The sequence below is a fragment of the Suncus etruscus genome, chromosome 14 (genome assembly GCF_024139225.1).
Source record: "Suncus etruscus isolate mSunEtr1 chromosome 14, mSunEtr1.pri.cur, whole genome shotgun sequence".
Classification (NCBI taxonomy): Eukaryota; Metazoa; Chordata; class Mammalia; order Eulipotyphla; family Soricidae; genus Suncus; species Suncus etruscus.
The window spans coordinates 90,235,203-90,260,948 of NC_064861.1; the positions used below are offsets into that span (position 1 = coordinate 90,235,203).

Here is a 25,746-nt window from a genome sequence, read left to right on the forward strand (position 1 = left end):
AAAGAAATATTTGAAAATCAAACCATTGAGGCCAGAGTGATAGTACAGTGGTATGGTGCTTGTCTTGCCTGTGGCTGACCCAGGTTCGATTCTCGGCATCCCGCAGGGTACCCAAGCCCCTAGAGTAACTTCTGAGTATAGTCAGGAGTAACCCTGAACATAGGCAGTGTGGTGCCCAAATAAAACAAACAAAAATCAAACCATCGGGCCCGGAGAGGAAGCACAGCGGCGTTTGCCTTGCAAGCAGCCGATCCAGGACCAAAGGTGGTTGGTTCGAATCCGGGTGTCCCATATGGTCCCCCGTGCCTGCCAGGAGCTATTTCTGAGCAGACAGCCAGGAGTAATCCCTGAGCACCGCTGGGTGTGACCCAAAAACCAAAAAAAAAAAAAAAAAAAAAATCAAACCATCATCTTCCCTAAACCTTCTATGACTCTATGGACCCTCTACTCTTTCCCTCCCATTCCCAATTCTTGGTCTTTTGAGTTTCCTCTCCAGGTGGTTTGACCCCATACCTTCCCACCTTGCTAACCTTCCCTTTCTGGTCCCTGTTTTCCTTCACTAATTCTCCTTCCAGAATCCCTTTCCCTTCAGTACCCTCTTCCCTGCCCCTTCCAGTCCCCCTCCATACCACCTCCCTTTTAGAGAGACACCCATCCAGGTGCATGCCATCTGGGAAAACAAGGAAGGTTCCCCACCATATAGTAGCTTAGCAGAAGACAGTCTGTTTTAATGGTTGGGGGAGGGAATTGATTTTGTACAAGGCCCCTGGTTGGCCCCATAGGGGGCGTATCCCAGGGATGACCACGCCCCATTTAAAACCTCCCGTGGGGCGTGGCCCAGGATGGTCCCACCCATGTGGGTGTGTCCCGGGTTGTCCCCGCCCCCAGAACAGTTCTGCATCCTGTCGGGCCTCAGAGGACGCTGATGCGCTCAGCCAGGCCCTGCATCTCATGGTCCTGCGGCTGGAGGACCCCACCGAAGTCCCCGTCAGAGAGCAGCGCGGGCCCGGGCAGAGGATGCTCCGCTACGAACTGCTCCCAGCGGGCGTCGTCGCTCTCGTGCGTGATGTACCTCTCGCCCATCTTCTGCTCCAGTTCCCGGAGGTCCAGCCACGTCTGGTACTCCTGGGTGCCAGTCAATGAGAGGTTTACTTGTGGGCGGGGCCTGAGCCGCAGACGGCCAATAGCGTCTGGAGCTGAGCTGCCAGGGTCTCGGCCTGGCCAATCAGAGGCAGGCTCCCGCCCAGCCAATGAGAGGCCCGGTGACAAACCAACACATGGCCTTGCCTCCTGGCCGACCAATAGCAAAGCTGGAGACATCCGCGCCTCCAACCCCAGCCGCCAGGCCACGCCCACCCACCCCGTCTCACCTGTAGCCAGGGGTGGCTGAGCGACTTGTCCACGCTGTAGCGCTTGCGCATCTTCACCTGCAGCAGGTTGTTGATGAGGTCGATGGCTGCAAAGGAGTCCGAGTTCTGCAGTGTGAGGGGCCAGCCCTCCTCCTACCAGGCCGCCCCAGCCTACCTGCCGGCGCCACCTACCTTCCTTCTGCTCAAGCCTCACTACACCAGACACTCGCCTACTCATTTCCTCCCTCGGTTACGAATTTGTTTCCCCCCATCCAACCACACAAACTGGCACACACCATAACTTCTACGTCTCCTTCAGCAAGTTCTGCTTTTTCACCTTCATAAAATCTGGCGTGCACGTTTCACTCGAGATTATGCGGGAAGGAAGGGGAGCATCAGGGATCTTTCCTGACAGTGCTTGATCAGATGGGATGTTGGGGATTGAACCCCGGTCAGCCAAGTGCGAAACAAACGCCCTACCTACTCTGGCTCTAGGTAAACCCTTTTGGGTCCTTAGTTCCGAAGATCCCAGGTCTTGTCTTGAAGGATCAGCCCTTGACCCCAAATCTTTGGCTTCCTCAGGTGCAGAACATTCTCATCTGGACTGCCCAAGTCTCACTCAGTTCCCAGGGTGTCAACCAAGCGTGTGGCGTAACGATTTGGGGGGCACATCCTTTGGAAGCCACAAAGTTCACTGGGTCTAGACATGAGCTATGTCTGGCAAGGGATCTAACAAGTCCAGGGTGCCCCTGTGGCCTGGCCCCAGGGGTCCCTACCCCACCACCCGCTGTTTCCAGACAAGCCCCTCCACAAGCCCGGGTCCTGCCCCTCCACTCCCAGGTTCCTGCGGCTTCTGACCATGCCCCCTCTCCAGGCCCCCATTTCAGGACCTGTCCCTCCCCATGCCCTGGCCACAGCCCTCGGAGGGCTCCACCCGTCCCTGATGTGTCTGAACATGCCACTCCCAATACTCTAGCCACGCCCCTCCGCAGGCTCCACCCCAGGGTCCTGCTGCTTCCGGCCACGCCCCCTGTAGATGCAGCCTTGCAAGTTCCTGCTTTATCTAGGCAAGCCACGCCCCACAATCTGGCCACGCCCCTCTGTAGATGCTGCCTCAAGCCCGCTCTATGCCCATGCTGCTTCTGGGCACGCCCCCAAGCACTGGCCACGCCCCTCTGCAGGCTCCACCCAGGCCCTTGCTGCTTCCTGACACGCCCCCTTAGGCACTGGCCACGCCCCCTGTGATGCTACCTATAGGTCCCTGCTGGTTTAGACAAGTCCCGCCCACACTCCGGCCCCCGCCCCCTGCAGACATTGCCTTCCGGTCCCTGTTGTTCCCAGGCCCCGCCTAATGCCCCTGCTACTTCCGGCACGCCCCCTCACGCATTGGCCACGCCCCCTGTAATGCTACCTATAAGGTCCCTGCTGGTTTAGACAAGCCCCGCCCATGCCCCTGCAGATGTTGCTTCTGGCACGCCCCTCATGCATTGGCCACGCCCCCGAAGAGGCTACCTATAGGTCCCTGTTGTCCCCCAGGCCCCGCCCCTCCCGGCCCCGCCCACCTCCAGCGGAGATGCGGCTCCAGGGACAGGCTGGGTACATGAAGGCAGCGTTCTGGATCTGGTCATTGATGTCTTCGTCCTCGTTGAAGGGGAACGTGCCGCTGAGGCTGACGTACATGATCACGCCCACCGACCACATGTCCAGGGAGCGGTTGTAGCCCTGGTTGAGCAGCACCTCGGGCGCCAGGTAGGCCGGCGTGCCCACCACCGAGCGGCGGAACGACTTCTCCCCGATGATGCGCGCGAAGCCGAAGTCGCACAGCTTCACCTGCGGGGCGTGGGCGTCAGGGCTTCTGGGGCTCCAGAGAGGGGACGTGGGCTGGCATGCAGGCCGCTCAGGCCATGCCGTGTCTTGCTACAGATCCAGCCCCCGAAGAACGGCCCTGCTTGTCCCAGGCCCTCCCATGTGGGCTGGGCTCCCCAAACCTGTGGGGTGCACGACTGACCTGGGGAAATGGATCCGCTGATGCCAGCAACACGTTTTCGGGCTTCAGGTCGCAGTGGACGATGTTCTTAAAGTGGAGATGTCTCAAAGCCACCAGGATCTGCATGGGCGAGAGGAGGCTGGTCAGAGAGAAAGCACCCGCCCCAGGTTCTTGGTTACTTGGGGAATAGAGCATTGGGGCCACACGTGGTGGTGCTCAGGAGTTACTCCTGGCTCTGCACTCAGGCATTATTATTATTATTATTTTCTTTTTTTGTTTTTGGGCCACACCCGGCGGTGCTCAGGGGTTCCTCCTGGCTGTCTGCTCAGAAATAGCTCCTGGCAGGCACGGGGGACCCTATGGGACGCCGGGATTCGAACCAACCACCTTTGGGCCTGGATCGGCTGCTTGCAAGGCAAACGCTGCTGTGCTATCTCTCCGGGCCCCAGGCATTATTCTTGGCAGGCTCCCGAGGACCATATGGAATGCCGAAGATGGAACCCAGGTTAGCTGCGTGCAGAGCAAGCACTGCTATCTACTATACTACTGATTCCAGCCCTAACCCTGCTGCCTCAGACTCTATCTGCAGCATCCAAACCCAGTCCATGCCCCTCTCAGCATTCCCTAAAGATCATCCCCGTGAGCCAGAGCCTGGGTACATGGAAGGCCCATTTACGATCATTTATGCCTGAGATGGTTGGACACAGCAGGCCAGAATGGCTGAGCTGGAAAGATGAGTGGGAAGCTCCAGTGAGTCTCTGTGCCATCCATACTGGAGCACTAATACTTGAGCACAGAGCCAGGAATAAAGCCTGAGCACCACCGGATGTGAGCCCAAAACCAAAGAAAGAACTAAGAGGAGAGAGGAGAGTGAGTCCTGGAGGCTGCTCTTGCCGTATGTGTAGCCGACCCTGGTTCAATCCCCTGTACCACATCCGGTGCCCCAAGTCTGCTCTGTGTTTCCTGAGTGCAGAGCCAGAAACAGCCCGAGCACCAGCAGGTGTGGCCCCCAAATGAAATCGCTCCTGACGTGGGGGACCATATGGGATACTGGGGATCAAATTGAGGTCTTTCCTGGTTCAGCCACATGCAAGGCAAACGCCCTACTGCTGCGTTATCACTCGGGCCCCATGTTGTTTGATTTCTTTGTATTTTTAGGACATCATACAGGAGAAAAGAGAGACAGATATTACCTGTTTCTATCCCCGAGCCACAACCCCAGTTGTTTTTTTTGGTTGTCTTTTTTGTTTTGTTTTCGGGTCACATCCGGCAGCGCTTAGGGGTTCCCCCTGGCTCTACTCTCAGAAATCGCTCCTGGCAGGCTCGGAGGACCATATGGTATGCTGGGATTCGAACCACTATCCTTCTGCATGCAATGCAAATGCCCTACCTCCATGCTATCTCTCTGGCCCAACCCCAGTTATTTTTAAAATTTTTTGAGGAGGGTAAACCTGGTAGTGCTTCAAGGACCATTTGGGATGCTGGAGATTTAACTTGGATCGGCTGCATGTAAAGCAAGTGCCCTACCCACTGTGCTATTATTCTGGCTACCCCATCCCTAATCCTTTGGAGATTCAAGCTTTTAAAAATATTTTTAGGGGCCGGGTGGTGGCGCTGGAGGTAAGGTGCCTGCCTTGCCTGCGCTAGCCTAGGACGGACCGCGGTTCGATCCCCCGGCGTCCCATATGGTCCCCCAAGAAGCCAGGAGCAACTTCTGAGCGCATAGCCAGGAGTAACCCCTGAGCGTCACAGGGTGTGGCCCAAAAACCAAAATAAATAAATAAATAAATAAATAAAAATAAAAATAAAAATATTTTTAGTGAGGCCCGGAGAGATAGCACAGCGGCGTTTGCCAAAGGTGGTTGGTTCAAATCCCAGTGTCCCATATGGTCCCCCATGCCTGCCAGGAGCTATTTCTGAGCAGACAGCCAGGAGTAACCCCTGAGCACCGCCGGGTGTGGCCCCAAAACAAAAACAAAAACAATATATATATATATATATATATTTTTTTTTTTTAGTGGAGAGCAATAGTACAATGGATAGGGTGCTTGTCTAGCATGCAACCGATCCAAGTCGATTCCCAGAATCCCATATGATCCCTTGGGCACTGTCAGGAGTGATCCCTAAGTATAGAGACAGAATTAACCCCCGAGCACAACAGAATGTGGCCCAATTCCCTCCAACAATAGTGCAATATGGAGAAATACCAGAACATTAAGTATTTAATGAGATAGACTGGTAATATAATAACAGTCATTAATACTCTCAAAGAATAAGGAACTATTATTTTCTCTGTTTTATTGTTTCTTATGATGACTCAACCCTGGGCCCTGACTTTCCACCAGAAATTAAGGCTAATGTCTTAATTGTTTTTGTTTGGTTGGTTTTTGTCTCAGAAGGCCTTCACACAGCTATTGAGCTTTGTTGGGGTTTTTTGTTTGTTTGTTTGTTTTGGTTTTTCGGGCCACACCTGTTTGATGCTCAGGGGTTACTCCTGGCTAAGCGCTCAGAAATTGCCCCTGGCTTGGGGGGACCATATGGGACGTCGGGGATCGAACCGAGGTCCTTCCTTGGCTAGTGCTTGCAAGGCAGACACCTTACCTCTAGCGCCACCTCATCCCGTCCGTCCCCCCCCCCCCCCGCTTTGTTTTTTGTTTTGGGTTCACACTCAACAATTCTCAGGGATTATTCTTGGCTCTGCACTCAAAATTTACTCCAGGCTGGATCATAGGACCATATGGGATGCCTGGGATCGAACCTTATATAAGGCAAACTGTGTTATCACTCTGATCCCAGCTGGTGAGCTTATAACTTAGGCCTTTTTTGTTGTTGTTTTGTTTTTTGGGTGGCACTTGGGGGTTCCTCCTGGCTCTGCGCTCAGAAATCGCCCCTGGCAGGCTCTGGGGACCATATAGGATGCTGGGATTCAAACCACCATCCGTCCTGGATTGACTGTGTAAGGTAACCAACCTCCTTACTGCAGTGCTATCTCTCTGGACCCCTAGGCCTTTTTTTTTTTTTTTTTTTTTTAATTTATTTGGTGGGGAGAAATTTTAGGGTCACTAAATGCAATGCTAGGGAACCATGCATGCACTGGGGATCGAACCCGGGGCCTCTCACATGCAGTCTGTGTTAGGTCCCGGTCCATGCAGGACTCCTCCCCACTTGGGCACTTGCCCTTGGGGAGTGTGCAGGGCCCTTCCAAGGTGCTAGGGGGTGGCAGCGGGGCACACCTGGGTGATGAGGAACTTGGTGAGGCGCTCAGGCAGTCGCCCCTTCTCGCTGGACAGGATCATCTCCAGCATGTCCCCATGCAACTTCTCCATCACCACGAAGACCTTCTCGGGCGTCTCGAACATGCAATCCAGGTTCACGATGCCCGGATGCCGCAGGCTCTGCGGTGGGGGGACAGTGGGTTAGAAACCCCAGAGGGACAGGAAAGGTGGGGACAGAGAAGATGGGAGGAATTCCCTTTCTGGGGGAGTGTGGAGGTGGCCTTCCTGCTCAAGCATGAAACTGGGGTGAAGGTAGAGCCTTTGCTGGAGAGGTCTGGCATGAGGATGGTGGGAGGAGTTTGTATCTTTTGGTGTAGGTAGGTGTGACTCAAGGCTCCCAGGCTCCCACGTCAAAGCCTGTGCTCTAGCCCTTCAAACACTCTCCTGGACCCAGGTTTCTATCTTTTCCTGTTTTGTTTTTGGGCCACACCCAGCAGTGCTCAGGGGTTACTCCTGGCTCTGCACTCAGAGATCACTCCTGATGGTGCTCAGAGGATCCTATGGAATGCCAGACAGAGATCAAACCCGGGTCAGCTGTGTACAAGGCAAATGTCCTCTCCATTTCCCCCTGCATCCCAAGGTTTGTATCTTTGAGGATCGGCTCTCCTTTCCCTCCTCCCCAGTCCTCCATGATCCCTTTTCTCCTGCTCAGGCTTTGCCCTCAGCCTCCTCTTTAATCCCTCCCCCTTTGTACATACCCTCTAATGACAGCCAGAGAGACTTTTCTAAAGTACGCCCCAGACTGTCCCTTCAAGGGGAAACCATCTCGGATCCAGGAACCTCTTCAAGCTGACTCCGGCAGGACAGAGCCCTCCACCTCTCCAGCCAGCACTAGCAGGTTCCCTTCTCCAGGAAGTCCTCCCTGACTATGGGTCCCCTGGGCCAGAGGCACTGAGGGGGTAGGGTGCAGAGCTCACCTGCAAGATGGCCACTTCGTTCCGGAGCTGGCTCTCCTGCTTGGTGGGGAAGCGCAACTTATCAATGACCTTTACCGCCACATCCCGGCCAGTCTTCCGGTGCTTGCCTGGGGGGGATCAGGGGGTCAGAAGAGATGCAGGGAGTAAGATCCACCCAGTCCTGGGAGGGGGAGCCCCTGGTACAGAGGCATGGCCAGAGCCAGGTCACGGTGGACAGAAGGCTATAGGGGGCTCAGGAGCCCTCAGGAGAGAAATGGATTAGGCCAGAACCATAGCATGGCGGGGAGGTGTTAGCTTTGCACTTGGTAAACTGGGTTCGATCCCCGGCATCCCATATGGTCTCCTGAGCACTGTCAGGAGTGATTCCTGGCAGACATAAACAAGAACCCAAAAAAAGGGAGAGAAACAGGCAATGTGATGGTTCCAAGTCAACCCAAAGAGAAGCTGTGAGCCCCAACGTCCCCCAGCACCCCACTTGGTTCCCAAGCACCCTTACCTCCATAGACCACTCCAAACTGCCCGGAGCCCAGCACCTCATCAGGGAAGATTTGGTAGACGGTGGCAATATCCTGGGGTGGGGGGGGACCAGGGGAGCCAAATTAGGAGGTGCAGGGGGAGCCAAGAACCAAGGGGCTGTGCAGGAGGAGGGGGCAGTTCTGGGGGCCTCACCACGTTCTCTTGGATCTGGCTGTTGGACACAGAGATGCTCAAAGAGGCTTGTCCTGGGGAGAGAAAAAAAAGCGGAGATGAGGGACCCAAGTTCTCTCTACTCTGTACCCCACAGGCAGTTTTTGGGAGCCAGAGCACCCGGATGAATATCCCGGCACCCCAGACTCCCCACAGATGCTGATCTCTCGGCCATCTGAACTTCTCTCCTTGCTCTCTCTTCCCCCAAATGTTTCTAGATCTCTGTCCTGTCACCCTCCTCTCAGTCCAAACAAAAAGTCATCCCATTCTTCAACCTTAACTCCTGGTGACAAGTCACATTTGTCACTCATCCAGGATTAAAGAAAGCCCAATAGTGACACTGAAATATAAAAGCAGACCCTGGAATGGCTTCCCTTGGCCTCTGTCTGAAGTGACTTTCCATGTTTTTTTCCCTCTTCTTACTAGTCCTCAGGGTCTCCTGAGTGCCATCTCCTCCAGGAAGCCCTCCTGAATGGCCAGACTGACTTAGCTACTGCTCTGATCTCACATAGCCCACTGGGCCATCACCAGCTGGGGACACGTCTGTAACCTTTGCTAGACTGGGAGTCCCGTGAGGGCAGATCCTGGCCTGTGTTGGTCAAAGTGTGGACCCAGCTCTGTAGGGCACTGAATGACTCAGTGGAGGCAGGAGAGTGACAGTCCGGATGCAGTCTGGAGGCACAGGCCCCACTGGGACATGGCCAGAAAAGGGGATTCGACCTGTCCAAGAACTGGGCAGAATGCGGGCCACATGCCTGTTGATCCTGGGAGCCGCATTCTCCTGGTGTCACCCCTGGGTGCCCCAGGGCCCTTCCCAGTCCTGTGCTCTGCCCCAAAGGGGACTCACGGTGGGGTGTGTCCTGCAGGATGACAGGCATGAGAGCCTGGCGGATGGCCGTCTCCCAGCCCCGGGCAGCCTCCGCCCCCTGGCCGCCTGGTCCTCCAGGGGCACCGCCGGCCGTCTCGCCCACGAAGTAGGTGACATTGGCCGTGATGATCTCGAAGCAGTGAGGGTTGGTGCCCTGCGGCACGAGGCTGAAGTTCTGGGCAGGTTCCACCGCGAGGATCTCGGAGAGTGGGATTTCCTGCAGGACGGGGCCGGGGGACATCAGAACACAGGCCGGGGGGCCTGGGGCACCTTCCTGATGCAGAACACCAGGAATACACGGGCAGTGGGGCTGGCAGGAGGTTGGTAGGAGAGGCCTCCTGGTGACAGTGACATGAAAGCAGAGATCAGAGAAGGAAGAAGTGGCCAGCTGGCAGAGGAGAGGCACCTTATAGTATCTGTTGGTCGTGTTGTTCTGGAAGAGGGTGATGCACTTGCAGTCCATACGCCAGTACAGTCGCTTCCTCTGCAGAGACATGGGAGGGCTCATGAGGCAATAGCTCTTCCCAGCACCGCCCACCCCCCCACCCACCTCTTATAACCACACCCAACCAGCCCACCCATCTTATAGCCATGCCCCCAGTTTAGCCCCACCCATATATTATAACCACGCCTCCATTTGGCCCTGCACCACCTCTCCTGGCCCTCTAACCCACCCATCTAATTACAGCTCATCCTCCAAGTGGCCTCAGCTCCAGGCCTACGTCCACGTCCATCCTGTTCCCTTGTCTGTCACATTGTCACATATTCCTTTTCTCTTGACCTGGCCCTATTACAACCAGCCTTTCCCTTCCCTCCCTTTTATTTATTTATTTATTTAGGTTTTTGGGTCACACCCGACAGCGCTCAGGGGTTACTTCTGGTTCTACACTCAGAAACCGCTCCTGGCAGGCTCGGGACCATATGGGATACCGGGATTCAAACCACCATCCTTCTGCATGCAAGGCAAAGGCCCGGCCTCCCCTCCCTTGAATTCCGAATTCCAGGCATCTGGCCATGCCTTATCCCCAATACACACCCACACCTCCATTGACTTTATTTTTATTTTTTGAATAATGCTCAGGGGTTTACTCCTGGCTCTGCACTCAGGAATCCCTCCTGAAATGCTGGGACAGGGGACCCTATGAGATGCCTTTGACTGAACGGAGGTGGGGTGTGTACTAGGCAAAGGCCTCACCCACTGGATTATCCCTCCAGCCCTTTATAGAAGTTGTCATGAATTATATGCCTCAATTCCAAATTCCCGCAGCTATCCGGGCCCCGCCCCTTAACCACTGCTACTTAGATGAAGCCACGCCCCCAAATAAACACAACACGCCCACACAACTTAAGCTCCTCCTCCATGTCCAGCTCCACCCCCAAGGCCCACCCTGGCCTGGCCACTCACCAGCGTGTCCTTGCTGCTGTAATGCACCACCCAGCCCTCTCGCAACGTGGTGCTGGATTTCCGTGTCGTGTGTCGCACAGACTGAACCACCCTCATCAGGGGGATGTACCCCAAGGAGCTGAGGGTGGAGGGGAGACGGGGGCGAGGTTACAAGCAGGAAATAGCCCTCGGGACTGGGACTGTGGGAAATGGAGATGCTGGGGACCTGTGGACATCTAGGTGGGCGTTGGGGGATTTGGGGTACCTCTTCCCTACTGGTTTTCAGATTTTCCATTGGGGAAAAGGGCACTTAGGGGTCAGGGAGAGGAAGACTTTTGCCTTCCTGAGCGTTTCTCTTTTCTTTTTTTTTTCTTTTTTGGTTTCTGGACCACACCCAACAGTGCTCAGGAGCTACTTACTCTTGGCTCTGAGCTCAGAAATTACTCCTGGCAGGCTTAAGGGAGCATATAAGATGCTGAGGATCGAACCCAGGTTAGCAAACGCTTTCCCCACTGCCTTATCGTTCCCACTCTGGCCCCTCTTCTGCCAACTTTCGAAAACTTCACTTGAAGAACTAAGCTCAAAAGCAAAGCTTATTGGGTGCTTAGGAAGATTCATCTTGGGAACCTGGGAAAGCACCCCATGTTGGAGGATGGAGGCCCTTGCAAGGACTCTGGGCCTACTTCCTAGGTGCCCCGGGTACCTCTGGGCCTTGCTGCCCTCGCCTTCCTCTTCCTCACTGGCACGGAGGGCGTTCTCAGCGTGGGAGCCAGGGATGATGCCAGAGTCATCAGACTCATCCAGGAGGGCGCTCTTGTCCGTCTCTGCGAAATCTGTGGCCTCCTCCATCGGCACATCTGGCGGGGAGGACAAATAAGTGACATCAGAAGGCACCCCCCCATGTCATGGCCCCATTTCCGACTCAGCCCCCAGTCTCTCTCTTACCTCCATTGAGAAGCGCCTCCCCCAGACAGTCATTAGGGACTCGGGTGGCACAGCGCTTGTGGCAGTTAAACTTGCAGTCTGGTAAGGGGATCCGGAAATGGGGGGTCAGTGCAGAGACAGTGTGAGTTTCATACGGACCCCAAGTTCCCAGCTCTCTTCCCACTCCGAGTCTCCTTTTGCAGGTTTCTTTTGGGTCACACCTGGTGGTGCTCCAGGGTTACTCCTGGCTCTACACTCAGAAATCACTCCTGGAAGGCTCAGGAGACTATATGCGATGATGGGGATCAAACCCGGATTCGTCCTGAGTCTGCCACGTGTGAGGCAAATGCCCTTCCTTCTGTGCTATCATTCCAGTCCCTTACTTTTGCTATTTTAGGCAGGAAATACGGCTGCTCCCTCCTGGAGTAGTACCTGGGGCCCAAACCCCCTGTGACTCCAAAGTTGTAAAGTCCTAACAGTGTAAATGTTCATTAAATAGACTTCTAAATTAGTGGGACGGGGGTGCAGGAAGGGGATAATGTGGTTTTAGTGTCACACCTAGTGGGGTTCAGAGATACTTCTAGTCTGGTCCTCAAGAAGAAGGAACTCAAGGGTTCCACATGTAAAGCCAGCACCTCAGCCCGCTGAGCCAGCTCTCAGCTCTTAGGATTCTACAGTTTTGTTTTTCATTCCTTGGGCCACAGTGCTCAGGGCTTAGTCCTGGATCTACACTCAGAGATCACTCCTGGTGGGCTCAAGGAACAGATGGGATGTTGGGGATCGAACCCAGGTTGGCCACATGCAAGGCGATGATCATTCCTGCTGTAATATCACTCTAGCCCTTATCTAGAATTCTTGAACCCTTTGTATTTGGAGCTTTTAGGGGGTGGCACAAGGGTTTGGGCCATACCCAGCAGTGCTTAAGGCATATACTCCTGGCTCTGCATTCAGGGTTCACTCCTAGTGAGCTCAGGAACTATATGGATGCCTGGTTTCACCACATGCAAGGCTAGCACCCCTCCCTGCCAGCCCTGAACCCTGTGCTTTTGAGGTTCTCTCAACCAGAGGCTCCTCCCAACCCCATATCCCCAGTAAAAGTATTCATGGGAGGGGGATTTCTCTTGTTCTAAGGTCAGAATTCTGTTCTAAGGAATTTAGAAATCTAGATGACTTGACATTCTAGAACTCCAAGGTCCTACGAAGATGGTTCTAGAATTCCAGAATCCAAGGAGTACCACCTTCTTAGGCTGTGTGTCCCATAAAAGGTCCTAATTCTTAGGTAGAGTGATAGCAGCAGGAAGGACATTTGCCTTGCACGTGGCCAACCAAGGTTCCATCTCCGGCATCCCATATGGTCCCATGAAAATCACCAGGAATGACCCCTAAGCCAGGAATAACCCCTGAGATTCACCAGGGGTGACCCAAAAAGCAAAGAGGTCCTAAATCTGAAATGCATGGAGGGGTGCCTTTCCTGACCCTGGATGGAAGGGGGACATAGAAGGGGACGACATACGTCGGGGACAGGACGGGGTGGGTCTGCTGACCTTTGCACTGCAGGCCCTGGCGGAAAAGGCCTTTGAGAAGCTTCTTGCAGGCCTGGCAGACGGTGGGCCGCGTGTAGCTGTGGATGAGGAAGGTGTGAGGCACCTTGACCTTGGACATCAGCAGCTTGTCCAGCTCGATGGGGCGGCCGGTGTAGGACGAGGCGGAGGAGGAGGAAGAGGAGGAAGGCGGGCGGCGAGGCAGGAGCTCCGTGGTGCTGCGGCTCTAGCGAAGGCAGGAGTGGTTGCATCAGGCCGGGGACCCCTGTGTGGCCCATCCCGCAGCCCCCCACGCTCCAGTCCCTCACCAGCTCCTCCATGGTGTAGGGCAGGGACTCCGAAGTGCCCAGGCGCACCGAGTGGCCACTGGCCAGCGAGGTGGACGACAGGCGCCTCTTGCGGGCCCCACTGCAGTTGTTGGGGATGCTGAAGGCGCAGCGCTTGTGGTAGTTCAGCCCGCAGCCTGTAGGAGGCGCCAGATGGTCAAGGACCACCGTCCATGCCCTAGAGCTCCTGCAGGGGGCGCTATAGGGTCAGGGACAGCTTTCCAGGCCTAAAGCTCCACAGCCCCCTCTATTATTATTATTATTATTATTATTATTATTATTATTATTATTATTATTATTATTATTATTATTTGTTTGTTTGTTTTTTGGGTTTTTGGGCCACACCCGGTAACGCTCAGGGGTTACTCCTGGCTATGTGCTCAGAAGTTGCTCCTGGCTTGGGGGACCATATGGGACACCGGGGGATCGAACCGCGGTCCGTCCAAGGCTAGCGCAGGCAAGGCAGGCACCTTACCTTTAGCGCCACCGCCCGGCACCTATTATTATTATTATTATTGCCTCCCCCTTCCCACTTGTTTTGTTTTTGGGCCACACCTGGTTGACACTTAGGGATTATTCCTGGCTCTGTGCTCCTGTCTTGGGGGACCATATGAGATGCTGGGAATCGAACCCAGGTTTGTCCTGGGTCAACGGTGTGCAAGGCAAATGCCCAATCGCTGCACTATTGCTCCGGCCCCCTTCCCACTTCTAGAGATCTGTGGTTTTCAACCACTTGCCAGTCCCCAGGTGTAAAAAAAGTTGGACTGGAGCCATAGCACAGCGGCAAGGCATTTGCATTGCACACTGCCAAGCCGGGACAGACCCAGGTTCAATTCCCGGCATCCCATATGGTCCCACAAGCCTGCCAGGAGTGATTTCTGAATGCAGAGCCAGGAGTAACCTCTGAGCACCGCCAGATGTGGCCAAAAAAAAAAAAAAAAGTTGAACACTGCTTTGGTACTGGCTGCAAGACTGCAGACTGTCTTGCAAGACAGTTGCAAATTGCAAACTGCCCCTCTACATGGGCAGCTCTTTTATTTGTTTGTTTAGTTTTGGGTTTGGGCCAGCAGTGCTCAAGGCTCACTCCTGATTCTGCACTCAGAGGTCACTTGGAGCAGAACATTAGAGAACCATACAGGATGCCGATTAAACTCGGGTCAGGGGCTGGAAAGATAGCACAGCGGTAGGGCGTTTGGGTAGATCATCGCACGCAGAGGATCTGGGGCAGACCTAGGTCCGATCCCCGGCATCCTTGGATGGTCCCTCGAACCTGCCAGGAGGGATTTCTAAGCGCAAAACCCTGAGCGCCATTGGGTGTGCCCCCCCAATAAGTAAATAAACTCAGGTCAGCCACATGCAAGGCAAACACCCTACTGCTGAACTATAGCTCCAGCTTCTCATTAGGAGCTTTTTAGGACGCCTGGATTTGTGTCCTTAAAAATTCAGTGGAGGGGCCGGGCGGTGGCGCTAGAGGTAAGGTGCCTGCCTTGCCTGCGCTAGCCTTGGATGGACCGCGGTTCGATCCCCCGGCGTCCCATATGGTCCCCCAAGCCAGGAACAACTTCTGAGCGCATAGCCAGGAGTAACCCCTGAGCGTCACCGGGTGTGGCCCAAAAAAAAAAATTCAGTGGAGAGGGGCCAGAGAGAGAGCACAGTGGTAATGCGTTTGCCTTGCACGCAGCCAGCTCAGGAAGGACTAGGGCTCAATTCTGGCATCCCATATGGTCCTGGCATCCTAAGCCTGCCAGGAGTGACTTCTGAGCACAGAACCAGGAGTAACCCTTGAGTATCGCCAGGTGTGGCAAAAAAACAAACAAACAAAAAAAAAAAACTTCAGTGGAGGGAAGAGACCAATTTGAGTGGCCTGTGGGACAGGCTGGGTTTGATCCCCACCACTGCAACCTACCCAATCAGTATAAAGTGATGAAACCTACTGCAGGCAGCTGGCCAGGGGACCCTGGTGCCTGGCTTGGGCACTGAAAGGAAGAAGCCACACCCAGCAGGACGGGGTGACGGGGTGACAAGGGTTTCTTCCTTATAGAGCATGACTGTGTTGACCATGTGCATCTCCTCACCAAATGGATTTTGGTTTTGAGCCACACCAGGCAGTGCTCAGGACTTACTCCAGGCTCTGTGCTCAGGGGTCACTTCGGGCATTGCTGAGGGAACTGTATGTGATACTAGAGATTTGCACTGGGTTAGCTACATGCAAACCTCGTGCCTTAATCCCTGCATTATCTCTCCAGTCCTCTTTTGTTTTGTTGTTTTGTTTTTTAGGCCACACTAAAGGCACTTAAGGGTTATTCATGGCTCTGCAGTAAGAAATTGCTCCTGGCAGGCTCAGGGGACCATATGGGATGCCGAGGATTGAACCTGGGTCAGCAGCATGCAAAGCAAATGGCCTACAACTGTACTATCGCTCCGGCCCCTTCAGTTCTCTTTTTGTCCTTATTACATGTGTGGTTTTTGGTCCACAATTTCTAGTGCCCAGGGCTTACTCCTGGTTTGGGGGACTATATGGGATGCCAGGGACAGAATGAAGGTCAGCTGCATGCAAGGCAAGTGCCCTCCCCTCCATGTTATCACTGTGGTTCCTGTCCTTTTGTGTGTGTGTGTGTGTGTGTGTGTGTGTGTGTGTGTGTGTGTGTGTGTAGACTTACCTGAGCTTCAAACAAACAAGTACCCTTTGCACCCATGAATCATCTCTCCCCCCCACCCCCTTGCTCTTTCATTTCTCATTTGCTCTTTCATTTCTCATATTCCTCAAAGGCCTCTCAGATGGCAGGGTTTCATCTTTCACCTTTTGGTGGAGAGTTCAGCTCCCCAGAGAGTGGCAATTACCGGGCCTCTTTAAGAGCCATTTGAACTTGGACCATCACCTGTCATTCTGAACCAACCAACGGAGTCTGCTAACAGTGTGCATGTGAGGGGCTGGAGAGATAGGAGAGTGGGTAAGGTGTTTGCCTTGCATAGGGCCGACCCAGGTTCGATCCCTGGTGCCCAGCGGATAGGAAATAGGCTCTGATGGTCATGTGTATGTCTCAGTGGCCAGGTCGACATCCCCAGATATTCAAACCCAGATCTGTTCAGAAGGTTGTTTTATAAATGTGACCCAAACCCAGAGCCTGTTTTCTCGAAGCCCGGGGAGTCTTTCTGGGGTGAGGGAAGTCGTGATGGGGCAACTGAGGTTTCAACCCTCTGAAAGGCTTTTTTGGTTTTGTTTATGGCCACACCTGGTGTGCTCAGGGCTTACTCATGGCTCTGCCCTCAGGGGTCACTCCTAGCGGGACTCGGGGGGCCATCTGGGTTGCCGAGGATTGCACCTGGGTTGGTCGCGTGCAAAACACACTCCCTACCGCTGTACTATGGCTCAGCCCCAGCAGAAAGATTTTAAGGAGCAGAAAGGGGACTTCCCAGATGAGGAAATTCTACCTGCACATTATAGCTCCCTTCCTAGACTGGTCTCTGGTGGATTCCAGACTGATGAGAGGCTCTGCTCACTGGCAAAGACCCAAACCTCTTCCTTAGAGCTCCACCTCCCAGGCTTCACCCGCTTTGCCCCCTAGCCCGAATTCCAGCTGTGCTCCAAGCCCTGGCCCTGGGCCCAGCTAGACCAGTCTAGAAGGCTCCACCCAGGGCTTGAGCATCACCCCACAGTCAGACCCCATCCCTTGAAACTGAGCCCATCAGACCCTGCCACTGAAGATGAGGACCCCTCCAGTCAAGCTCCGCCCCTTGAAACTGAGCCCACCCCCAGATCAGGCTCCACCCCCTGGAGCTGAGCCTATCAGGCACTACCCTTGAAGCCAAAGCCCCGCCTCAGTCAGGCTCCACCCACCAAACCAATCTCCGCCTCTTGGACACACTGGCTCCTCCCAAGCCCCACCCACTAGATCAGGTTCCCAGCTGGGCCACCCCAACCTTTCCCATCCTCGAACCCTTCTAGCCCCCTTCTCACCATCGCACTTGAGGCCCTGGCGCACCAGGCCGAAGAGCATCTCCCCACAGTGGTCGCAGAAGGCCGGTGCCCGGTAGGAGTGCACGGTGAGCGCGTGCGGGCGGATCTGGAAGTCCTCGAAGGTGGCGGAAGCTGTGGGAGCAGAGTGGGGGACACATGAGTGGTGGGAGCAGCGACAGCTCCAGCCCTCATATTCCAGGGTTCCTCACCCTCCCCGGAGGCTCCTGGCCACCAGGGTCCTTCCTTCCCTCCTACCTGACATTCTCCCTGGGCCAAACACCAACATAGGAGGGAAGGGGGCATAGGACATGTGGCTGAAGGGGTGCAAACATTTCAGCTTGGGGACCGGAGTGGGGAGCGCATTTGCCTTGAAATGGATGACCCAGGTTCGATCCCCAGCATCACATATGGTCCTGGAGCCCACCAGGAGAGATCCCTGAATACAGATCAGACCTGAGCATCACTGGATGTGACCCCAAACCACCACCAAAAACAAAACGCTTCAGTTTAGCAAGATGCAAACAGTTTTGGAGATTAGCTGTACAACAGCATGAATATACCCAACAGGACCAAAGTAACTTAAAAATATAGAGGCCGGTGGCATTAGAGGTAAGGTGTCTGCCTTGCAAGTGCTAGCCAAGGAAGGACCACGGTTCGATCCCCGGCCGTCCCATATGGTCCCCCGAAGCCAGGGGCAATTTCTGAGCGCTTAGCCAGGAGTAACCCCTGAGCATCAATAATGAGTATGGCCCGAAACAGACACACACACACACACACACACACAGGGCCGGAGAGATAGCATGGAGGTAAGGCATTTGCCTTGCATGCAGAAGGACGGTGGGTCAAATCCCAGCATCCCATATGGTCTCCTGAATCTGCCAGGAGTGACCCCTGAGTGCAGAACCAGGAGTAAGTTGAGCACCACTGTAGCAGTACAGCCCCTGAAGAGGTTGACTGATGGAGGGATGGAGAATGAGGCCCTTTTCTTCCAGCTCGGAGCACGTGTCTGCCACCCTGTCTAGCCCACGGTTCTGAGGTGAAGCCACCCTGTCTAGCCCACGGTTCTGAGGTGAAACGGCGGGTAAACAGCTCGCAGACAATCAGGCTCGTGGAAATATTTGCTTTATTCGGATGGACAAAACTGAAGTCCAAAGACTCCGATTCAGTTCCAGCCAGCAAAAGCCTCTCGCCTTCCACAGACCCTTGCTCTTATAGTCCAGAGTCAGGTCCCACCCAATGGTGGGATCAGATACCAACCAATGGTGGAAGCAGAATCAGGTCCTACCCTAGGGTGGGGGCAGAATGCCAGGTCACACCCTAGGGTAGGGCACAATCACCTAATCAGATTAGGGTGAGCAACATAGTAATCCCCCAAAATATTTACATACACAACACACCACCATGTGTGGCCCAAAAAACCAAAAAGTAAAAAAAAAAAAAGGGGGGGGGTAGCTCAATGACAAAACACTAGTCTTACATGAATGAATCTCTGGGTCCCGACATCCCATCTCACTCACACACACAAACAGAGGCCAGAGTCATAATAGATGGGATAACAGCTTGTCTTATATGCAGCCAACCTTGGTTAGAGCCCCTGTGCTGCTTAGGGTGCCCTGCATTCTGCCAGGGTCAGTGCTGGGCCAAAAGCCAGAAAAAGTCCCTCCCCTAAGCAGCAATACGTGACCACAGAAAATATATCATTCAGTGGTCATTTTATGTCATGTTTGTTTTCCCACATTGGGTAAAAGGACAAACACGAGGGAGATAGTTCAAAGAGCCAGTGTGTACTTTTGTGCCAGGGGCCAGGACTGATTCACTGCAGGATGCAGCCGCCACGCCTGAGCACTACCAGGAGGGGTCCTAAAGATCCCCTTCAAATAAACGTGACGTCAAGGCCAAGGCCTGGCCTGCTAGAGGCAGGGGATAAGGATGTGGCTAACTTGGGCTTGATCCCAGCATCCTATATGGTCCCCCAAGAACCACAAAGAGTTTTTTCCCTGAATGCAGAGCCAGGAGTAAACCCTGGTGCAGTGCTGGATGTAGCCCAAAACAAACAAACAAGCTTTAAAAAAAAATTAAGGGGGGGGGGGCCGGAGAGATAGCATGGAGGTAAGGCGTTTGCCTTTCATGCAGGATGGTGGTTCGAATCCCGGCATCCCATATGGTCCCCTGTGCCTGCCAGGGGTGATTTATTTTTTTGTTTTGTTTTGTTTTGGTTTTGGGCCACACCCGTTTGATGCTCAGGGGTTACTCCTGGCTAAGCGCTCAGAAATTGCCCCTGGCTTGGGGGCCATATGGGACGCGGGGGGGGGGGGGGGGGGGAGGGGGGGGGGATCGAACCTGGTCTGTCCTACGCTAGCGCTAGCAAGGCAGACACCTTATCTCTAGCGCCACCTTCCCGGCCCCCAGGGGTGATTTCTAAGCATAGAGCCAGGAGTAACCCCTGAGTACTCTCAGGTGTGACCAAAAAAGAAAAACCCAAACAAACAAAAAAAAATTAAGTTCTTAAAATAAAGTAGTAGCTATAGCACACAGCTAACCTGGGTTTGATCCCCAGTACCGAAATGGTCTTTCAAGCCCTCCCAGGAATGATCATCCCTCAACATCACCAGATGTGGCAAAAACAACAAAAATCTAACTAGGTGAAGGAGCAATACGACAGCAGGGAGGCTGTTTGCCTTACACATGGCCAACCCGAATTCAATGCCTGGCATCCCAGGGGGTCCCTTGAACACCACCAGGAGTGATCTCTGAGCACAGAGCCAGGGGGAGTTAGCCCTGAGTACTGCAGAGTATGGCCAAAAAAAAAAAAAGAGAGACAAAATAAACCCTAACTAGATTAATTAATTAAATTAAAATAAAGTACTTATGCAGGTCCCATGGGCCATACAGCTGAATTTCTGTTAACTCATCTATTCTGTTCAGCACTTTGGGTGTTTGCATGTCTGTGTGTGTGGCACATCCCTCTACCTCATAGTTCTAGATACTTCCAGGGTGTAGAAAGTTTATTTTGGGGGGCAGGAGGAGCACTCTCTAGTGCTCTGGGATCCCTCCTGCTGGAACTCAGGGGACCACGCCTGGGTTGGCTTATAAGACAAGAGCCTTAACCACTGAACTCTCTGCCCTTTCAGAAGATGGGTGTGACTAGTGGGGGAAACCGGATTTCAGCTGCACCTCTGAAGCACCGGGGCTGTTTGCCAAAAAAGAGCTGTCTGACAGAGTAGAGACTCAACCCTGACAGCCTAGCCTGTCACAGGGACGAGGGAGGTAAGGCTGGTTTTTGTTTATTTGCTTTGGGACCACACCCCTCAGTGTTTATGGCTTACTCCGGGCTCTGCACTCAGGGAAAGCTTCTGGCAGGTCTGAGGGGAATGGAGAGTGTGCTGGGGACTGAACCCAGGTTGGCAGCATACGAGGCAAGCGCCCTCCCTGCTGTACTACCAATTCTTGTCTGCAGCAATGCTAGTCGAAAACTTGACATGAGGGGTCTAAACGGTCAACCCAGGTTCAATCCCTGGCATATTATATGGTCCCCCAAGCTGACCAGGAGTGATTTCTGAGCCCAGAGCCAAGAGTAATACTTGAGCGCCGCCAGGTGTGACCCCAAAACAAAAACAAACAAAAAAGGCTAACTTTAGAAAAACAGGCACCAGGGACCAGAGAGATAGCATGGAGGTAGGGCGTTGGCCTTTCATGCAGAAGAACGGTGGTTCGAGTCCCGGCATCCCATATGGTTTCCCGAGCCTGCCAGGAGCGATTTCTGAGCAAAGAGCCAGGAGTAACCCCTGAGCACTGCCGGGTGTGACCCAGAAACCAAAAGTAAATAGATAAATAAAATAAAAAGAAAAACAGGCACCAGATATGAGGGCATATTCACACAACCATCTGAATCCAAATGCAGAAAGAGAAGTTTTAACCAGGAAAGCTCCCCGACACCCTCTTCTCAAGCATCCCATATCTTGAGCAAAGGCTCTGAATTCAAACCCCAAAAAGTCACTTTAGCCTGTCTGTGCTTCACAAATGCAACCACAGTGGGGTCTGATGCAGCCTCTATGTCGATAAAGATAAATAACAGATAATAGAGCCTCTACATTAGCTTTATATATATGACTATTTTGTTGGGTTTTGGGCCACACCTGGGGATTCTCTGGGATTGCTTTACTCCAGGCTCTACACTCAGGAATCACTCCTGGTGGTTCTGGGGGGTGGGGGGGGATCATAGGGATGCTGAGGATGGATGGAACTCAGGCAAACTGCATGCATAGCCACAGGCCTACCCGCTGTGCTATGACTCCACCAGCTTTAATATCTGCGATTCCTCCGCCCCCCCCCCCACCAAGAGCACTGGAACGGAGCAGTTCTGGCCCACTTCAGAGCTGCTAAACTCTACAAAAGTTCCTGCTGCGATGCTAATCTGCAGCCACAGAAAAGAACCACTGGCCCCCAACTTGAAAGAAACCAAACCCTGGGTCCATCCACCACCCCAACTTCGCTCGAAGCTCTGCTCCCCCCACCCCCAGCCGCTCACCCGACAGCACCACCTCCACCAGGTCGCCCTCCTGGATGTCTGCAGCCGAGTGCACCAGCTGAAGGAGGTTGGCCGAGGTGGGATCATGTTTGAAGAGCAGAATCTTGTCGTAAAGGCCATAGAAGCCGCACTCGGGGAACTGCAGGGCGGGCGGGGAGAGAGGGAGGTTAGGCGGGGACGGAACAGCTCAGAACTGCTGGCTGGAACCCTGGGGGGGGGGGGGGGGCAGGGGCCGGCTGCTTCCCCCGGAAACTCAGATCTCACAGCCCCTCGCTTCCTGCCAGCCCCCTCCCAAGGCAGGGCAGGGTAGCAGGGTGCCAGGGTGCCAGGCAGGTGTGCAGTGGGGTGAGGACAGTGCAAGCCCCGGCCACTAGCTTGGGATTGGGGAAACCCAATCCCAATAGGGATTGGGGAAACAGAGTGCGGGGAGGACTAGCTTGGGCTCCTCGAATTTTCTAGAAATGGAGGGAAAAGGGGGTGCAGAGGGGCTGTGAATATCCTCATAACTCCCCCCTTTCCTCTCACCCCAGCCACCACCACCCCCTCCCAGCTAGTTTCCTTCCTGGATCTGTTGTCCGAGTTACCTGGCTTGAAGCCCAGTAATGGGGTGTTTGGGGGGGGGGGGGGAAGACAGGGGACGGATATGTAAGAAGAGGAAGGCAAGGATTTCCATGCAAGAGGAGGCAAACTGGGGGCCCCTCCCCACCCCAATATCCGGATCCCCAAGTTGGGATGAAGGGGCGGGGCAGGAAATGAAACCATCAAAACAGAAAGTGAAACTTCCCAGGTGGGGAGACCAAGAAGGGGTGCCTGGGCCCCCCAAGGGCCGCACCTGGACAGCCACTAACTACCCCACTTTACCAACCCCCCCAAGGCACAAAGCATAAACGATGGTAGCAGAGGCTGAAGGAAGGGCTTAGGTGCCGATGAAGAATTTCACAATTTCACCCCTAGACCCCCTTCTGCGGTGGGATGGGGAGAGGCTAGGAGAGGCTCCAAGGTGCCTCCAAGGGCCACCTTCATCCTGTTCCCCTGCAGGGTCTTTTATTTAAGCAGTTAACTAGAAAATGGGGGAGTGGACCCAGTGCCCCCCCCCTTATCTCCCTGAAGCCCACAGGACTCTCATCTGCAAGAGTCTGCTAAGATTCAGCATGGTGGCTGGCTTGGGAATCTAAATGCTAATAATGATCTTGTTCTAGATTCTTTTTGGGGGGGAAGGTCACACCTGGTGGCGCTCAGGAGTTACCCCTGACTCTTTGCTCAGAAATCACTCCTGGCAGGCTCAGGGACCATATGGGATGCAGGGAATCAAACCACCGCCCGCCCTGGATTGGCTGCGTGCAAGGCTGTGCTATCTCTCCAGCCTCCCCCCCACCCCCACCCCCGGTTCTAAACTCTTAACTACCATATTATGGTGATGCATTTAAGAACTTCAAATTCAAATTCAAATTAGCAGGAAGCTTAATTACACCAGTGTCCAGGGACTCCAGCAAACTGCTAGGAATCAGCTCAAATACGAGGAATCCAGTACTTGAATAGTTTTCCCTTTGAAACTGTCTGATTATTAACATAGTACAATAATTATTATAATATTGGGGTTCCCTTATTCTAAACCTTTTTGTGGCCACATCTGGGGCAACTCCTGGCTCTGTGCTCAGGAATCATTCCTGGCAGGCTGGGGGGGGGGGGGGGCGGATGACCATAGAGAATCATGAAGGGTGCTGGAGAATCAAATCCGGATTGGTTGCGTGCAAAGCATGAACAGGATAAATATCTTTGTTTGTTTGTTTGGTTGGTTTTTTTGGGCCACACCCGACAGTGCTCAGGGGTTACTCTTGGCTGTCTGCTCAGAAGTAGCTCCTGGCAGGCACGGGGGACCATATGGGACACCGGGATTCGAACCAACCACCTTTGGTCCTGGATCGGCTGCTTGCAAGGCAAACACCGCTGTGCTATCTCTCCGGGCCCTGGATAAATATCTTAACTGATGAGGTGGGAGTATTTCCACCACACTGTGTTCCCAAACGCTAATGTTGGAGTCGAGAGACAGTATTGGGGAGGGGGTAAGGCGCTAGCCAAATGCATCCCCTAGCGCCGCCCAGAGTGATCCAGAGAACAGCCACCCCGTTTGCGACCCCACCCCCTAATGCTAATGTTTAACTACTCTTAGGGTTCCAGCAATCCTGGCATTGAATATTCCAACCTCTGATGTTTTTGTATTGCAACAGGTTGGGGTTCTAAGCACTTGAACCCCAGGGGTTAATCACCAGCTTCCCCAGATGTCAACCACTCAACATTTCTAATGTTTTCCTCTATTGGAACCTAGAAGCATTCTAAGATTTGGGGACTGGGTTTCGCCTGGTTCCCTCTGGCCACGACGCTCCCCTCCTTCCAGCCTGAGGACTGGGGGTGTCCTAAACTAAGGAGGCTGAGGGAGAAAGTGGGGAGAAGGAAGGCCCCTCTAGCAAAACAGCTGCAAGCCTGGAGAGTAACTCATGGTGATGGTGAGGATGGAGCTCGGCAGGTCGCAGAGCCTGGGGGTTCGGCGGCTGCACCCCCGCACGCACGCAGTGGCGGGGAGTGGGGGAGGACCGAGATTGGGCACCGAGACCTCAGTTGCTCGGTCACCCGATCTGGCGGGCTGAGCTTCCCTGACTACTGTTTCAGCAAATGAAGGTCGCCTGGGCGGAGGGAGAGGGGACTCCGCATCTGCGGCTCCCACCTGCCCGCTTTCTGGCTTCGACACCTGCGGGCCCCTCCCTTCCTCTCTGCCGGCTCGGGCTGCGCGCAACAAGCCGGGACTGGCAGTTGGGGTGGCTCTGGGGCACCGCACCCTGGCCCAGGCCTCCAGGGAGCGCGCGAGGAGGCGAGACAGCTGGCAGAGACCCGCGCCCCCACCGCCGCCCACCTCCACGGCCCCCCAGCCTGCGGGCCCCTTCCTCCCTCCCAGACCCTGGCCACCCCGGCCGAGCAAGGGGCGCCCGGCGCGCTCACCTTCTGGTCCACGATGGAGCAAGCCAGCTGCTTCACGTGGGCCAGCTCGGAGGCGGCGGGCAGCAGCACGAACTCGCGCGTCAAGCCGATCTGGATGTGGAAGGAGACCCCGGGGCCGGGCGGCGGGGGGCCATGGGGCTGCAGCGGCGGCGGCGGCGGGTGCAGCTCGAAGGCGCCCGGCGGCGGCGGCGGGGCCCCGGGCCCCGGGGAGCCGGGCAGCGCGGCGGGGTGGGAGGGGGCGGCGGCCATGCGGGGAGGCCCGGCCCGGCCGCCCCGCGGCGCCCACCGGGGACCGGGCGGCAGGACCCCGCGCGCGCGCGCGTTCGGTCGGGGGCCCCGACGGGGAGGCGCAGCGGAGCGCGGGGATCGGAGGAGAGTTTGAGCGAGGGCCTGGGGACGGAAAGGCCGCGGATCTAGTGGGGGGGCCGGGAATCGAGGGATCACCCCCAGATCGGGGGAACCCAGTGGGTTGAGGGCTCGAGCGATCACTCTAGATCGGGGGGTCGCGGGTCAAGCGGGCCGGGAACCGAACGATCGCTCCAGATCGGGGGATCCAGAAGGCCGGGGGCCGAGCGATCGCTCCAGATCGGGGGACCCGGAGGGCCCGGGACCGAGCGATCACTCCAGATCGGGGGACCCGGAGGGCCGGGGATCGAGCGGTCGCTCCAGATCGGTGGAGACACGCGAGGGCATCGGCGGCCGGCGAGGAAGCGATCGCGAGGAATCGGGACAGACGGGCGAGGCGCCTCCTTCGGGGTCCCCGGGGACCGAGAGGCCCAAGGCCCCCGGAGGGCGAGAAGCCCGGGCCGGGGCGCGGAGGGGCCCCGAAGCGTTCACCAGACCTCGCCGCAGAGCAGCCTCGAGTCGGGGATCCCGAGGACGCGGTGGATCGCGGGCCCGGCGGGCGACCCCGCGGACGGCTGGAGGCTCCCCGGCGGGGCCGGGCCGGGTCGGGAGGTGCGTGCCGAGGCTCCGGGCGGGCGGCGGGCCCGGGAAGGGCGGCGAGGG

The 25,746-nt window shown here is 55.1% G+C and overlaps 1 protein-coding gene across 1 annotated transcript; it reads right to left on the reverse strand.

Annotated features, from left to right (window-relative positions):
* Window positions 1-910: 910 nt before the first annotated feature.
* PRKD2 (protein kinase D2) lies at window positions 911-24,987 on the reverse strand. Its single transcript, XM_049787328.1, has 18 exons — window positions 24,739-24,987; window positions 21,745-21,883; window positions 17,217-17,348; window positions 13,241-13,395; window positions 12,936-13,158; window positions 11,413-11,490; window positions 11,171-11,324; window positions 10,489-10,606; window positions 9,490-9,567; window positions 9,063-9,300; window positions 8,198-8,250; window positions 8,025-8,097; window positions 7,529-7,635; window positions 6,570-6,731; window positions 3,358-3,456; window positions 2,912-3,179; window positions 1,371-1,456; window positions 911-1,125 (listed from the first exon to the last, which is right to left on the reverse strand). The coding sequence occupies exons 1-18, from the start codon at window positions 24,985-24,987 to the stop codon at window positions 913-915; spliced, it is 2,625 nt and encodes an 874-aa protein (XP_049643285.1). The 3' UTR covers window positions 911-912.
* Between the last annotated feature and the right edge of the window lie 759 nt (window positions 24,988-25,746).